This window comes from Homarus americanus, unplaced genomic scaffold, assembly GCF_018991925.1.
Source record: "Homarus americanus isolate GMGI-L3 unplaced genomic scaffold, GMGI_Hamer_2.0 scaffold40565, whole genome shotgun sequence".
Taxonomy (NCBI): Eukaryota; Metazoa; Arthropoda; class Malacostraca; order Decapoda; family Nephropidae; genus Homarus; species Homarus americanus.
The window spans coordinates 2,067,977-2,083,908 of record NW_024735503.1 but is presented as its reverse complement, the minus strand read 5'-3'; the positions used below and the strand labels follow the sequence as shown (position 1 = coordinate 2,083,908).

The following is a 15,932-nucleotide window of genomic DNA, read 5'->3' as shown; positions in this document are numbered from 1 at the left end:
GAAAGTTATCAATTCAACAGTGGAGCTGAGAGAGTCAACACAGAGGTCAGTTTTTTATTAGCATTTGCTTGTGGCACTTGACTGAAACTGTTAATGTGTGTGTGTGTGTGTGTGTGTGTGTGTGTGTGTGTGTGTGTCACTTGTCCTTCAGCAATATTGGCTCTTATTCAGTGAAAGTGTATGTTGTTACAGCTCCTCTTAAAGCGCGGCCGTAGCGTATACCTGTCATCTATTTGGTCCAATGATACGGAGGTTCAAATGGGGGGGAGGGGTGTTTTGGGGGGATGTCCTGGGAGTGGTGAGTGTCCTGGGGGAGGGGAGGGGTCGTGACATGTCGGGGTAGCGTTGAGTCAGGGTTGGGTGTGTTTTATGATGGTTCGTGACAAACGGAATGCAAATAATAATAACAATAATAATAATAAATAAATAAATAAATAAAAGTCTGGGGAGTTTAGTGTTTCAGTCCGAAGCCCAAGGTACGACTCTCTCTCTCTCTCGTGGTGTTAATAATAAATATATTTATACTTCTTTCTTCTCGAACATCCTTCCTCCATTACAATGACTCTCCTACGTAATAAGGAAATAACAAACCATTATAAATCTTTCTCCGGTTCATGTTGAGGTTAATAATGATATTTACGTTATTAGAATGATAAACTTTGTTCTCTCTTGCGCTTAATTCAACCAGCTGAGATGTGAAGGTTTTTGAGTACAGTGTTTGATCCAATAGTCGCATTTTGCTTAATTTGCTTAATGCTTTAGTATACACTGTGCGTCAACCACACTCTCCTCCCACCGGCCGTCAACCCAGAGATTCTCACCGACACAGCACCACACAGCAGCTAACACTACAGCATAACACAGCAGCTAACACTACGGCATAACACAGCAGCTAACACTACAGCATAACACAGCAGCTAACACTACAGCATAACACGGCAGCTAACACTACAACATAACACAGCAACACGACTGGGGGAATTAGCTCAAGGTGATGGTAGTGATGATGGTGGCTGATCTTCCCTCAACCTAACGGGATTGGAATGTTCCCACGCCCTTACTACCTACAGCTGGGAGGAGAACCAACACGTCATGATGAATGTTCCAGATATTTCACTTAAACACAGACACCAAAAATGTACCAAAAGTTGAATTAATTGTAACAGTGGAAAAAAAAATTCAAATATTTCACCACACAAGAGAAAATGTCAACCATCATCCTTTTAGATACTAATTAGACATCTGACCTGAACATTTTCTTTACTTTTGACATTGTTGGCAGAAAAAATATATTTTACCTAGATTCCATTGTTAAGATTCTTAGTTCTAGAGTGGCAGCACCAGTGTCAACACCAATGTCAGCATTATAAGGTGGCACCAGAAAGTATATATGGGGTCAGCATTATAAGGAGTCAGCGTCAGTGTGTCAGCATCAGAGTGTAAGCATTATATGGGATCAACACCAGTGTCTGCATTATAAGGGGTCAACGTCAGCACACACACATACATACACACACACACACACACATACACACACATACACACACACACACACTTAGTTTTTTAAAATAATTCAACCTTGATGAGGACTAACGACTGGTGACAACTCCGACCTACACTTTGACCAATAACACTGTATCATCCTGTAACATCCTGCACCATCCTACACTTTGACCAATAACACTGAACATTTACAGTAAAAGTCCTATGTGAAAATTGGAAACAACATTTGCCTACGGGCCAAAACGAGGCACACACACACCTGGCTTCACCGTCTACACTCCACGATCAATAATTCAGGAAGGAAAAGAGAAAGAGAGTGAGATGAATGTTGTGTGGTGGTAAATGGTGCTTCTTATAAACATTTAGACAGACAGACAGATGGAGAGGGAAAACACAGATAAAATCATCCAAACAGACAGATGGAGAGAAATACGAGAAATGAATGAAAACAAAAGTGGAGACGTGAAAAAGGAAAATGATTATTAATTCTATAAACTGATGTAAAAATAAAATATGAAAATTACGAAAGATGGAGAAATAAGGGAATTAAAAATGTTGGTGTATAAGGGCGGTGAGTCATTAAGAAACAAGTGAGTAATTAATGAATATAAATAATGCCTCAACACCCTGGGAGGTCACTCAGGTCGCTGCCATGTTTGTACCTAGACATTAACCTCTACCTAAACATTAACCTGTACACCTCATCATCACAACTACCACCAGCAATGTAACAGTCATCGAAGTTGATAGTAATACACACACACACACACACACACACACACACACACACACACACACACACACACACACACACACACACAGCAGGTATAAGGTGCACCCAGACCGTGTAGGCATACAACAATAGTGTACATAATCCAGTGAGCTTTACATTTACTCAGGGCAGAAAACATAGAGGTCACTATTTTAGAGGTGAGACTGAGGAGTGAGGTGTTGTGAGGACCAGCAGGTGTTGTGAGGACCAGCAGGTGTTGTGAGGACGAGCAGGTGAAGCAGGTGTTGTGAGGACCGGCAGGTGAGGCAGGTGTTGTAAGGACCAGCAGGTGTAGGGGTGGCAGAGTAAGGGAAAGCAACGTGTGGCAGTAAACTGTAGAGTAAACTCAGGCAACAGAATCTAGCACATGAAACACACGGGGAATGAGAGGAAAGGAACGAGTTGTTTTAGAACTAAATTTTTAAGGCTGAGTAAAAATGTTCAGGCTGCAAGTGGTGGATAAAAGAAAAAGTTATGTGAGCGGGAATTGGAACTGATGGCATTGATTCAGAGTTTTGAAGAGGAGGAGGAGGAGAGGTATGAGGCTGTGAAGGCAGGGTGGAGAACACAAGTACACACTAGCAAAGTAAACTAAAAAGTCCAGGATTAAATTGAAATAAGAATAAAACTCTAATAACAAGGAAAGAGGAACACGGATCTGGGAACAAGAGGGGAGGTCGATGGACAAAACATTGAGGGAGGCTATGAGCACGACCCCCCACTCACCATACACCTGTACCCTGCTGTTAAATACTAAGACCAACTCCCCCACACGCCACTCACCATACCTTACACATACACAAATTAGAAGCAAACAGTAATCAAGGAAACTAATACCAGGTAACTAAGCAAAGCCTAATACTGAAGACGTGATGTGTTTAAGTCATTCATTCATTCGCCTGGAAAACATAAACACAATTATTAATCAAGAGAACACTGACCAGTTTGGCTTACAGGTGATATTAGGATTTTTTCGTGTCAGTAATTATGAGAGAGAGAGAGAGAGAGAGTCTACCCTGAGTTACTGTGATGGCAGCTTGGTCACACCACTGTAATGTCAGGTCCTGTATACTGTGAGCAAGATGGAAGCAGGATCGACCCGCTGCTGAGGTGCTTTGGTTCACTCAAGAGGGGCAGCTGAGGTGATCCTAGGTCACTCAGGAAGGGCAGCTGAGGTAGGGGAGATATATAAACAAAGTAGTCTAATCGTGACGTCACAGCGGGTGGGCGAGAGGTTTACTTATCGTTAGGACAGCGTCGCCTCTGTTTGTCCTCACCGCGACTATGACAATCGTCTTGGTGGTTTTTTGTCAGGCTTTACAGTGTGTGTGTGTGTGTGTGTGTGTGTGTGTGTGTGTGTGTGTGTGTTGTGTGTGTGTGTGTCTGTGTGTGTGTGTGTGTGTGTGTGTGTGTGTGTGTGTGTGTGTGTGTGTGTGTGTGAGAGAGAGAACTTTCGAGGTTGATCTACTACACGCCGAGGCAGACAAGCGCCCATGGTGGAAAGACGCTGCCGCCGACCCTCCCACACTCTGTAGACAGCCTCTCCAAGAGAGAAGCGTCCCTGGGAACCAACAACTATGCGACAGGCGCTAATCAGTCCATGCTGGGAAGTTTGGGAGCGGTCGAGGGCCAGACCTTTACACTTAACTGTTAAGTTCTACAACACACACACACACACACACACACACACACATTACTCGAGGTATCTCTCCAAACTTCTCAAATCACCAAGTTTGTGTGGACACCAGCACAGGGTAAGTCTGGACACTGAGGCGGTAGTTGTCCGACCCACTGAAGGATAACAACTTCCTCGAGTCATCACAACCTATCTGATGCTTCAACAACAATTTACAAACATAACGATAAAAAGAGGGAGAGTCTGCCGCAACACTGGGGTCTCTTCCCCCACCTGTGACGTGTGTGTGTGTAAGACTTACCTGAAGTATCAAGGTCAAATTTATATATTATTTGGTATACACTATTGGGTGTTTTGCTTAGTTTACTATGAAATATTACGTCAATAAAGAAAAGGGTTTTTTATATTACGTTCACCGAGACTAACCTCAAACTGTTGTACAGTTACTCTACCGTTGTTGTCACACGGCCGACACACCAGCCTGGTATTGTACAAAGCTCCCCCCCCCCCACACACTCATCCCCACGCACGCACTCACCCTCCCGCATACACTCTCACCCCCCTCACACACACTTCACTCCTCCCCACACACTCCCACCAACACTTCATTACCACTGTAATCAAAGGAATGTCAACAATTATCGAATTCTGGCCTACAATTGGGTGAGCTGGACCAAGAACTGTTGGCCAGGTAGACGATGCAGGTGTGGAACAAACAAGTCTAGTTCCCTGGCCACTCCTACACTGTTTTTAAGCTGATAGTTTATATAATGTTAAGAGGTTTTGTGGTGGGGTGAGGCAGACCAGCAGCTGTCGTGACCACACATCAATGGTCCTGCCTGCTGCACACACACACGCCATTACCTCCAGTCCTCCAGATAAGATATTGTCTCTCTGACTGTGGACGCATGAGTTCTTTCACTTCCCATAAAGTTTGAAAACAAATCCGTAAACTCTTTGTAAGTCATGTTTGAGCCACATACGTTTTAAGATCTTCAGTTGAGGATGACAAGGAATTTACGAGTATTTTTAGGAGTTCAGATTCTGGACTCTATTGCCATTATCATCGTATCGTACGGAATATCGCTCACTATTGATTCCTTTTCCCTAACAACGATACTTTGCACCAACATACATTTGTACCGTTATGATTCACCTGTTGGATACCTGTGGCATACCTTGTGATGGTGTCTGAGATTCGTGAACCTGTGAATCCGAGGTATGACACAGTGTTGGGCCCATGATGCACTGTCTCATGTATGGGATTCACAAGTTGGTAAGTCTTAAGGTTAATGTATCACCAACACTCAGGGTGGATATTACTTTAAACTCACAAGGAATAAATCGTATAAGCTGAAATAATGTTTTAATTATTTTAATGTTAAGGTGGGATTCCCTGGCAGTTGTGAATCATGAACACTAAACATGTTGTCTTCTGTCAGTATGAGTTACAAACAGTACTCCAATACGTAAGCATTTGTAAGTTATTTTCTGCCCAAATCCTATGAAATTTCCTCTACCTTATGTACGGGGTCCCCTCTGAGCTGAATAAAATAGTCTTGCGTAAACCAAACATAATATTACAAGGTGTTAAGCTAGAACAGGTAAGCACAACTGGTGTATAATATCACCTTTACAAACAGCCACACCTGAGAACTGTGTCCCATATGCTTGCAAAATATTCCTGAACATGAGACAGAGCGTGTGTCTCATAATTGAAACAAGCACAGGGACACATACACGACGCTACACACATAAGGACATGATGAATACATAAGCACATACATGACGAGAAGTAGACAAGGACACGGAGGAACACGTACTACAGACATGAGCTTAGTGGTACCTACAGCTCACTCCACAGGTCACACACTCGTCTAGATATTTTTAGCCAATCTTGCTACCTGAGGCGGCCTTGTGCAGCAGGTTTACTCAAGCATCTTCATATTTGTCTACCTCTTTTACCAGTACACACACACACACACACACACACACACACACACACACACACACACACACACACACACACACAATATCAATATTAAACGAACATTATATACGGGCCAATGAGCCGCAAGGGGAGGAGGGGGAGGGGGGTCATTTTAGCCTAGTACCAAATTTTACCATATCCGTATTTAGTGCGTGTGTGTGCGTGTGCGTGTGTCAATATGTATGTATGTATGTATGTATGTATAAGTATAAAATCACAAGCCGGAAGAGGTATGTATACAAGTCCCGTCTTAACCCCAAGTAACCTCTCACCTACCTCTAGTGATCCCTGACCTCACAACACTTAATATGGGAGGTAATATTTTCAACACTTTAAAACAACTCGATTACAACTTTACACACACACACACACACTGACTTAACTGAGATGGTGTATATGTTAAACTTATGACGGATCTTAAACTAAAATAACTAGTGAATTTATATTTGTTTTTTAATTGTTTCTTTACAGTAATTACCTACCTGGTACCTCTGGCCTTACTGGTACTATATCCCTTCAGGGTCCGTAAGTCACCACATAACACCGTATTAGTGGTAGTTCCTCTCCCTCCCTCTCTTCCTCACTCCCTTCCTCACTCTCTGCCTCCCTCACTCCTTCCCTTTCTTCCTCCCTCACTCCTTCCCTCCCTCTCTCCCTCACTCCTTCCCTTTCTTCCTCCCTCACTCCTTCCCTCACCATACGCAACTCCCTATCCCCAGCGTGTTGCTTTACCTGGCCTCCTGCTGCAGGGGATCACTAGACTCGCTACCTTGTCTCTTATTAAAAACATGTTTACATTGCCTCTCCTCCCACCTGGATTTAGACGACTCATTTTTCAAGAGGAAGTCCTAAACATTTTCTCCCTCCGTTTATTTTATCTGGAGATTTACTAACCTAACCTAACCTAACCTAACCTAACCTAACCTAACCTAACCTAACCTAACCTAACCTAACCTAACCTAACCTAACCTAACCTAATCTAACCTAACCTAACCTCTATCTTCAAGTGGTTATAAGAGAACACTGTTGAGTCCTGTAGCAGAATGAGTGATGGTGGTGATGGTGGTGGTGGTGGTGATGGTGGTGGTGGTGGTGATGGTGGTGATGGTGATGGCGGTGTGTGGGGCCCGGGGAGCGGTGGTGCCTGGGGCCGCGTGTCAACACCCTCCAGGACTAAATTAACGGAACCTGTATGTTGAGTGTTGTTGTTGCTGCGTCTCTGTATTTGTTCCTGGTAATGAGGAGCACCTGAGCCTTTGTTGTTGTTGCTGCTGCTGCTGCTTGTGTTGTTGTTGTTGTTGTTGTTGTTGTTGTTATTATTATTATTCCCCTTGTTGTTACTGTTCCCTGTGTTGTTACTGCGATTTGTATTGCTACTTCTCCTTGTTATTGTTGTTGTTGTTACTTGTGTGGCTGTGATCACTGCTGGCGTCGTGAAGGTGTGGACCAGTAGACCTCAACTTATTTTACTTACGTAATTATTTACTTACAAAAAATAAAATGAAATTTATAAATTACAGAAAAATATGTGGTAAAATTTCAATTATATATTTACTAACACCATGTAAGATATTGTAATGTTATTCAATATTTTTCATGAAGTAATTGCATAGTATTCATCAGATACCTTCACGCGAGCTACAGGACTGCAGTGAATTAACCATGTCAATATTAGCGCTGTTGTTAACTCGGCATCTGTATTATTCTGGCAAAATAAACACTGTTTCAACTACAATGTCAATCGTCCGCTATAACTGGGGGTGTATAGAGGCTCAGGGTCCGGTGTTAGTCTGAGCTGGAAGCCTCCCTCACCCCACACAAAACACAACGACCTCAGACACACAAACACAAAAGTTCTCAACCCGGTGTCACTCGTATAAAGGAAAATCTCACAGTACCTTTTTTTTCATCTCAGTCTTTGTTGTTTTTTGAGAGCTGGTGTGGACTGTAGCTCCCCCCCCCCCCAAGAGCCTCACAGCCGTCACTTTTATCCTAACCCATTTTTAGTACGCCAATTTGACACTGTGGGACCTCTAGTATGCACCCCTTCATCCCTGCCTCACCATCCAAGGGCGGGGGATCATCCTTCCTCTAACACTTTTTATTTTTCGTTCTCGTCCAAACATTTTATTTTTATTATATTATTTTTTCTTGTCCGATATTCAGAGATGTGAGAGATGTATTTGAACAAAGATCTGTTCACACATCATCAAACTCAACGGAAATGTAAACTCCTGAACTGACCTTGACAGCATCCGCCGTGACAGATAATTACCAATTGACGTTACACAGGTAAGCTACGTGTGTCAGTGAAAGTCCAGCAACTGACACACCGAGACAGTAAACAAACTCCACATCTAACCCGACGACCAAGTGAGTTATATAAAAGGTGTAAAGTTCACTACTGTGGAGGGAGGCGGAGTACAGAGGCACACGCGTGGTGGTGATGTGGTGGTGAGGAATCCGTCACAATCACACTGACAGCCACACTTCCTCTCACTCTACACACACACACACACACACACACACACACTCCTTACTCAGGAACTCCACCACCTCGTCCTGAGTTCAATAAGTACAATGAACAACGTAAAAAAGAGATAAATAGTGAAGGACTTGTTGGTACACACACAGAGGTACAGGAAGTGCGCGTCGCCACCACCAGGGATCACTTATATAAAACAGCGTTGAAATAGCTTGATTTTATTTGTGCAAGGAAGACACGGGTCAGAGTTCCCCCCCACACACCCCGCTAACAGGAGGTGAAAAAGACAAACTTGTTTATATTCCTAAGAAAAGAAAAGTTGACAGCGAGGCACCAGGCAGTGTGATGGAAACTGCCTGACTGACGGAGGTAAATGCTTATCTTATGGCCCTAATACCTGTCCTAATAATCTTGCCCTCACACATCTGCCCTCATGTACCTGCCATCACACACCTGCTCTCACACCTGCTATAACACCTGTCATACCACACCCGCCATCACACACCCTTTAACCACAATATATTCTTCTTATTTTACCTTTCTCAATTCCTCTTTACCACATTACCCTCCTTTTTGCGTCTTATTTTCTCTTCTCTCACTTCCCTTCCCCCTCCTCTTCATTCCTACCCCACCCCTTCCTTCCTTCCCCTTCTTTTCCTTCCCCTCCTCTTCCTTCTTCCCCTCCTCTTCCTTCCTTCCCCATCATTATCCTCTTTTTGCTTCGGTTCCTCCATAAACCTAATTTTCTTGAGGGATGATGCTCCCCAGCGTGGGTCCTCTCTCCCTCTCGTCTTCTCTTCACATCTCCAGCATGTATTCTTTCTCTCTCTCCCTCTCTCTCTCTCTCCTGGCATCGATTCTCTTTCCCTCTCTCCTCCTCCCCCGACGTGGACTTGGGAAGGGACATAACTACAACTGTATTTAAACTGACAACACAAGAACTTCTACATAATGTTGATAATTTGTTCAAGAATTACATTATGGAAGATCATAAACCGGATATAATAACAACTAATATGGCGGTATTGTAGCTCTTAATATACGGTATCTGTTTTAGTGTGTACTGAGAATATTAAAGAGTGGTTGTGTGTTCCCATGCTTCTACCTCGCTAATCTTACACTGGGGTTAGCGTAGCGTGTGGTGGCAGCAGTCTTCCCTCCCACCTGTCAAACGCCTCCTACTAATTCATAAATGTTTACCTTTTCCCGTGTTGTTCTTGAAGTTACTCCTAAGTTATGCACCAATGACGTGCCTAGATACATGAGTGAGAAATATTCCCTTGTTAATTTGTTCATGATAGAGAAATATGGTTCTAAAATGAGAATAAAAGTTTGTGATGCTGATGGTAGGAATAAGAATGTTGAAAGGGTGACACGTGCATAGTAAACACTGCCTCAGATAATAGTAACTTATTCATCAATGTTCCCTAGTTTGTTTACACTAGTAGATGGTCCAGTGAGGGAGAACCTGAGGCAGAGAGGCACTTGATGGGTGGCCAATACTCCACGTTTTTTGTCACATAACCCAGGAGATGAAGATAGTGTGTGTGTGTGTGTGTGTGTGTGTGTGTGTGTGTGTGTGTGTGTGTGTGTGTGTGTGTGTGTGTGTGTGTGTGGAGTGTGTGTGTGTGTGTGTGTGTGTGTGTGTGTGTGTGTGTGTGCGGAAGGAGGATGTGGGAGAAAGTTGATCTCTGCCTTGTGTAGGTTTCTCTCTCTTTCTCTTCCTCCTCCTCCTTCAGTTCCTCTACCTCCTTTTCTCTTCCTCCCTCTCTTCCTCTCCCTCCTGTTATAGATATATGTTTCCCCAGGTGTGTGATCTTTCCATTCGTGTCCTCATAACATTTGCCAGTGGTGTGCTGCATGAAGATACTAACCTAACCTAACCAAAAATAGATCCGAATAACATAATACAATATATAATAACTCGGGTATATTACTCATAATCAATTTCTTAATATGAAAAAAAGTAGATATTTTTTCTGATTATCACTTATATAAATTAAAACTTATACATATACATATTATACATTACATGGAATACTTGGAAGTTGCAAAGAAAGATGCACAGGTGATTCATCTTACCTGACCATAAATAAAAGATTAAGAAATAAAGATGCAAATAAACTTAATAAAATGGAACAAAAACACAAATAAGAAAAATAAGAAAAAAAAATATCAGCCAAGAAAAAATGGCAGCAAAGGGTAAGTCTATCGGTTGATCCCTGTGAGCCTTAACTCATTCTGACAGTAATGGTGTTTCACGGGTATACCTCCATACCTTCTTAGGGTCCGGGAGCCTTGAAGACGACCCCTAGGTTAATGGTGTTAGCGGGGAAGCGGCAGTAGTAATTGGTACATTAGATGTGGGTGTAAGATGACCTTCTTTACTCACTTGTGCTTCTTTCTTCCACGGTATTACTGTTACGCCCACCACCCACCCGCCCATGTTGCTGTGTTATTACTTGTGGTGATGCTGTTACACCCACCATCGATAGTGCCACCATCTCACACCCTCAACAGTACCACCATCTCACACCCTCAATAGTGCCACCATCTCACACCCTCAATAGTGCCACCATCTCACCCCATCAACAGTGCCACCATCTCACACCCTCAATAGTGCCACCATCTCACACCCTCAATAGTGCCACCATCTCACACCATCAACAGTGCCACCATCTCACACCATCAATAGTGCCACCATCTCACACCATCAACAGTGCCACCATCTCACCCCATCAACAGTGCCACCATCTCACACCCTCAACAGTGCCACCATCTCACCCCATCAACAGTGCCACCATCTCACCCCATCAATATTGTTGACCCATGACATCTGTGTTCAGGCGACCAACAACAGGCACTCAGCTTACTATAACTCTCTGCACTGTGTAGAGTTCCAGGCCATAGTGTGCTCCTCCTACTACAGTTACCTCGATGAAAGACGTGACAGTATTACCTTTACCTGCTGATACTAATTAGTCAGGTTTAAGTATATTTAAGGTTATGTTTATACAGAAGTTTCATATTTGTCGTTATTTAATGATGAGGAATGTCACTCACTCACTCACTCACTGACGGAGAAAAGCTCATTTACATAAGGTAAGACGCTATACAAGTAACATGAAGGTGTATTCCTATCACTAAATAAAGGTGCAGGTAATGTTTCTTCTCACATTATTCATTATTCAAATTTATCCTCAAACTTTCACTGAATATTTTACTGCACTTAAGGACACGTCAGATCCGCGAAAACACTATTTATTATTCACTAGGTCTCGTCACTTATCCTAGTGTACTGAACTTAACTCCCTTGTCAACGAAACATAAAGTACATAGCCTAAACACCTTCCATAGTCCCTCCCCCACACTCTCCTCTCTCCCAGATAGTTTGTTTATACTTTGGTGGAAAAAGTTTTAAGGGAGGAGAGGCTTTCAAGACCTGTAAGCTCTCCCCTTTGCCACACACCCATCACCCATCACACCAATCCATCCTTAACCTAAATATCCTCACTACTTTCAACTATCCTTCTTCTTCCCACTCCTTCTCCCTCTCCTCCTCTCTCTTGAATACAATCTCCCCAACTTCACCTCCCTTTACCACTCACAGCTCTCTCTCCATTGGTTTCGACGTATTTAACTCTCCTTTACATATTCCTAGTAATACGTGCAAGATCATAATGGCTCTTGATTATCGGTGAGAGCGACTGATATTCGACTCCCTGTGTGCGGACCCATACAGAGGAGTGGGCCGGTGTGTTAGGGGTTATTAAAATGTAGTTTGTTTTGGATTGACTAAATAACAATGATATTAAGTAGGATTATGTGTGGATTAACCCCGAGTTTATTTCACTGTGAGAATAATCACCTTAATACTACTGTAATCTAACCTGATCTGATCTCACATGACATAACCTAATCTAACATAACCTAATTAAACTAAAACTAACTGAACCGTCATCACAGCCACACAACACCCTCAACACAGCCACACAACACCATCACAGCCACACAACACCGTCAACACAACCACACAACACCGTCATCACAGCCACACAACACCATCACAGCCACACAACACCGTCAACACAGCCACACAACACCGTCAACACAGCCACACAACAAATCATCACAGCCACACAACACCCTCAACACAGCCACACAACACCATCACAGCCACACAACACCGTCAACACAACCACACAACACCGTCATCACAGCCACACAACACCATCACAGCCACACAACACCGTCAACACAGCCACACAACACCGTCAACACAGCCACACAACACCATCAACACAACAAGATTTACAACACACTCCGCCTGGTCATGTTAGAGTCAGGACCACCCGTAGCGCCGCCGTATGTACTGGTGGAGACTTTCTGCACTACCTCAAGAGACTCCTACACCAAGTCACGGTTACCACTTGACCACCTAGAGACTGCTACAGGTGTTCGTGCAGGTATATTATAAAAAATATATATAATTAACAATATATCTTTTTTAATGACGTGTAATGTAACTTAGTGATAATAAAGGTCATAATTATTTACTGTTAATTGCTTACCTTTTGGGCTTTTTTTTTCCACAGTGTTTCATCTCGAGTCATAATTCCTCTTAGTGACTTGATATATTTTTCTCGTGTCTCAGATGTTAAACTTCTTTGTATTTGACTGGAATTGTTTATTAAGTAAATGATCTTCGTCTTATGTACACAGTTAACATTTTGTTTTATTAATTTTATCATTTTTTTTATCCTTTCATTTATACTTTCTTCTTCTCATTGTTTATTTTCATTTTACCGACTCTCTCTCTCTCTCTCTCTCTCTCTCTCTCTCTCTCTCTCTATCTCTCTCTCTCACACATGCCCTGTCTGTCTGTCTGTCTCTCTGTCTGTCTGTCTGTCGCCAGCGTAAGAACATTAAAGTCATCCAATTCCCAACATAGAAAAAAAATTAGATATATTTTTTATGTTATGGCCCCGGGCACCTGAAGTCCACAACTGCTTGTAAAGAGAGGGGTGTGATGGCTCTTGAGTGCTGACGCCGGGTAGAGCCAGATAAGAAGGCTACTCTCAGCCTCGTCTACACCAAAACCCTGCCACCATAATCTCGGAGGGAGTTCACATGTTAAATTCTCCTCGCAGCTGTGACACTATTAGACTTCATTATAATTGTCTCACATAATTTAAGGCATAAAATGTAAGGTCGGAAATGGTATACAAAACTCCATTCAGGTTCTTTTGCAACTTTTCTACCTGTTATTATTGTTTTTTTTTCTTTTCAAGTTAATGTAAAAGAATAATGAACAGACCTTGAAACACCGACCCTTGATAGATTGTGTTGTTTACGATGAGAATGTGACGAGGAAGGTTAAATATTACTATCAGATACGTGGTCATCATCTATACAGTCGTACACGTCTCTCTGGTACTACCACGTGTATGGTTCAGTGACCGAGTATCTTCTAATTTAGTTTGAACCCCTTGAGAACAATGGATTAACCTCATTGGTGATTATAGGTTAAACCATCGTCCTCAATGAGTTATAACTTCAACCATCGTCCTCAATGAGTTATAACTTCAACCATCGTCCTCAATGAGTTATAACTTCAACCATCGTCCTCAATGAGTTATAACTTCAACCATCGTCCTCAAGGAGTTAATCGTCCCTAAACAAAAGACGGCATCGGAAACAGTATCAAAACCCAAGTCGTAAATCCCCCAAAAAAAAAAAATTAAATAAAAAAATAAAAATTGATTCTCTCTATTCACCCTTTGAGGACGATGATTTAACCCTTTGAGGACGATGATTTAACCCTTTGAGGACGACGTTTTAACCCTTTGAGGACGATGATTTAACCCATTGAGGACGATGATTTAACCCTCCAGGACGCAAAGGGTTAAACAGACCTACAAAAAAATATATTATGAAAACAGAAACCAATATTAGAGAACACTTACATGTGGTCTCATCCAAACGATAGGTCCAAGATGAGGTTTCTTATTGGTGAACAGAGACCTCGAGGTAGTGGTAAACTCATTATCCTCGAATAGTTGTCCTCGTTCTCGTAAGTTTCTCTTAATCTGTGTGTAGCTGCCGCCACTTCTCTCTCTCTTCCTGGCCAAGCTTCGATCAATGGTCCAGTACCTGAAGGAAACACGTATTACCTTAATTAATGGACTGTAATCTACTAACACCAATAATTATTAGTTTTCCTGTGTTGTGGTGAGTGTAGTGTGGTGATGGTGTAGTGGTGAGTGTAGTGTGGTGATGGTGTAGTGGTGAGTGTAGTGTGGTGATGGTGTAGTGGTGATTGTAGTGTGGTGATGGTGTAGTGGTGAGTGTAGTGTGGTGTTGGTGTAATGGTGATTGTAGGTGGTGATGGTGTAGTGGTGGAGTGTAGTGTGATGATGATGTAGTGGTGATTGTGGTGTGATGGTGTAGTGGTGAGGTAGTGATGATGGTGTAGTGGTGAGTGTAGATGATGGTGTAGTGGTGAGGTAGGATGATGGTGTAGTGGTGGAGTGTAGTGTGTGGTGATGGTGTAGTGGTGAGTGTAGTGTGGTGATGGTGTAGTGGTGAGTGTAGTGTGGTGTTGGTGTAGTGGTGAGTGTAGTGTGGTGATGGTGTAGTGGTGAGTGTAGTGTGGTGTTGGTGTAGTGGTGAGTGTAGTGTGGTGATGGTGTAGTGGTGAGTGTAGTGTGATGATGGTGTAGTGGTGAGTGTAGTGTGGTGATGGTGTAGTGGTGAGTGTAGTGTGGTGATGGTGTAGTGGTGAGTGTAGTGTGATGATGGTGTAGTGGTGAGTGTAGTGTGATGATGATGTAGTGGTGAGTGTAGTATGGTGATGGTGTAGTGGTGATTGTAGTGTGAAAAATCAAGATGTAACATAACATAACATAACATAACATGACATGACATAACATAACATAACATAACAATGACAAAATTATTCGTACATAACAGAATCTGGACTTTTCTTTACTCACTGTCACTCTCCTGGGGTACTTACTGTCATTGTCCTTGAGTACTTACTGGCACTATCCTAGCCACGGTCACTGTTATAGAAAGCTTTACACTATACACAAGCTTAAAATTCACCCAAATTACAGGTACAAAATCAAGCTTAGTATCAATTAATGTGTTGTGGTGATAATGAAAGTGAGTGAGACCACAATAAAAGATTGATCTTATTCTCATACTGACAACAATGAAGTAAGAATCCATAACGCATTTTCTACAGCCTGTAACACATTTTCTACAGCCTGTAACACAATTTCTACAGCCTGTAACACATTTTCTACAGCCTGTAACATGATTTCTACAGCCTGTAACATGATTTCTACAGCGAGCAACATGATTTCTACAGCCTTAACAATTTCTACAGCCCGTAACACAATTTCTACAGCCCGTAACACACTTTCTACAGCCCGCAACACAATTTCTACAACCTTAACAATTTCTAGAGTACATTTTATTCTCCCTCCTGTTGCTGCTAAGGACTTGGAGTGCTTCTTAAGTATCTCATTATGTTGCTTAG

General features: G+C 42.5%; 1 protein-coding gene across 2 annotated transcripts in view; it reads right to left on the bottom strand.

Moving 5' to 3' along the window:
- LOC121871209 (calpain-9-like) overlaps positions 1-15,932 on the bottom strand; it is a 124,969-nt gene that overhangs the window by 20,145 nt on the left and 88,892 nt on the right. For both annotated transcript variants that reach the window (XM_042373400.1, XM_042373401.1), the window contains one exon: positions 14,353-14,539. In XM_042373400.1, the coding sequence (XP_042229334.1) occupies positions 14,353-14,539 (187 nt within the window). The remainder of the gene's footprint in view (positions 1-14,352; positions 14,540-15,932) is intronic.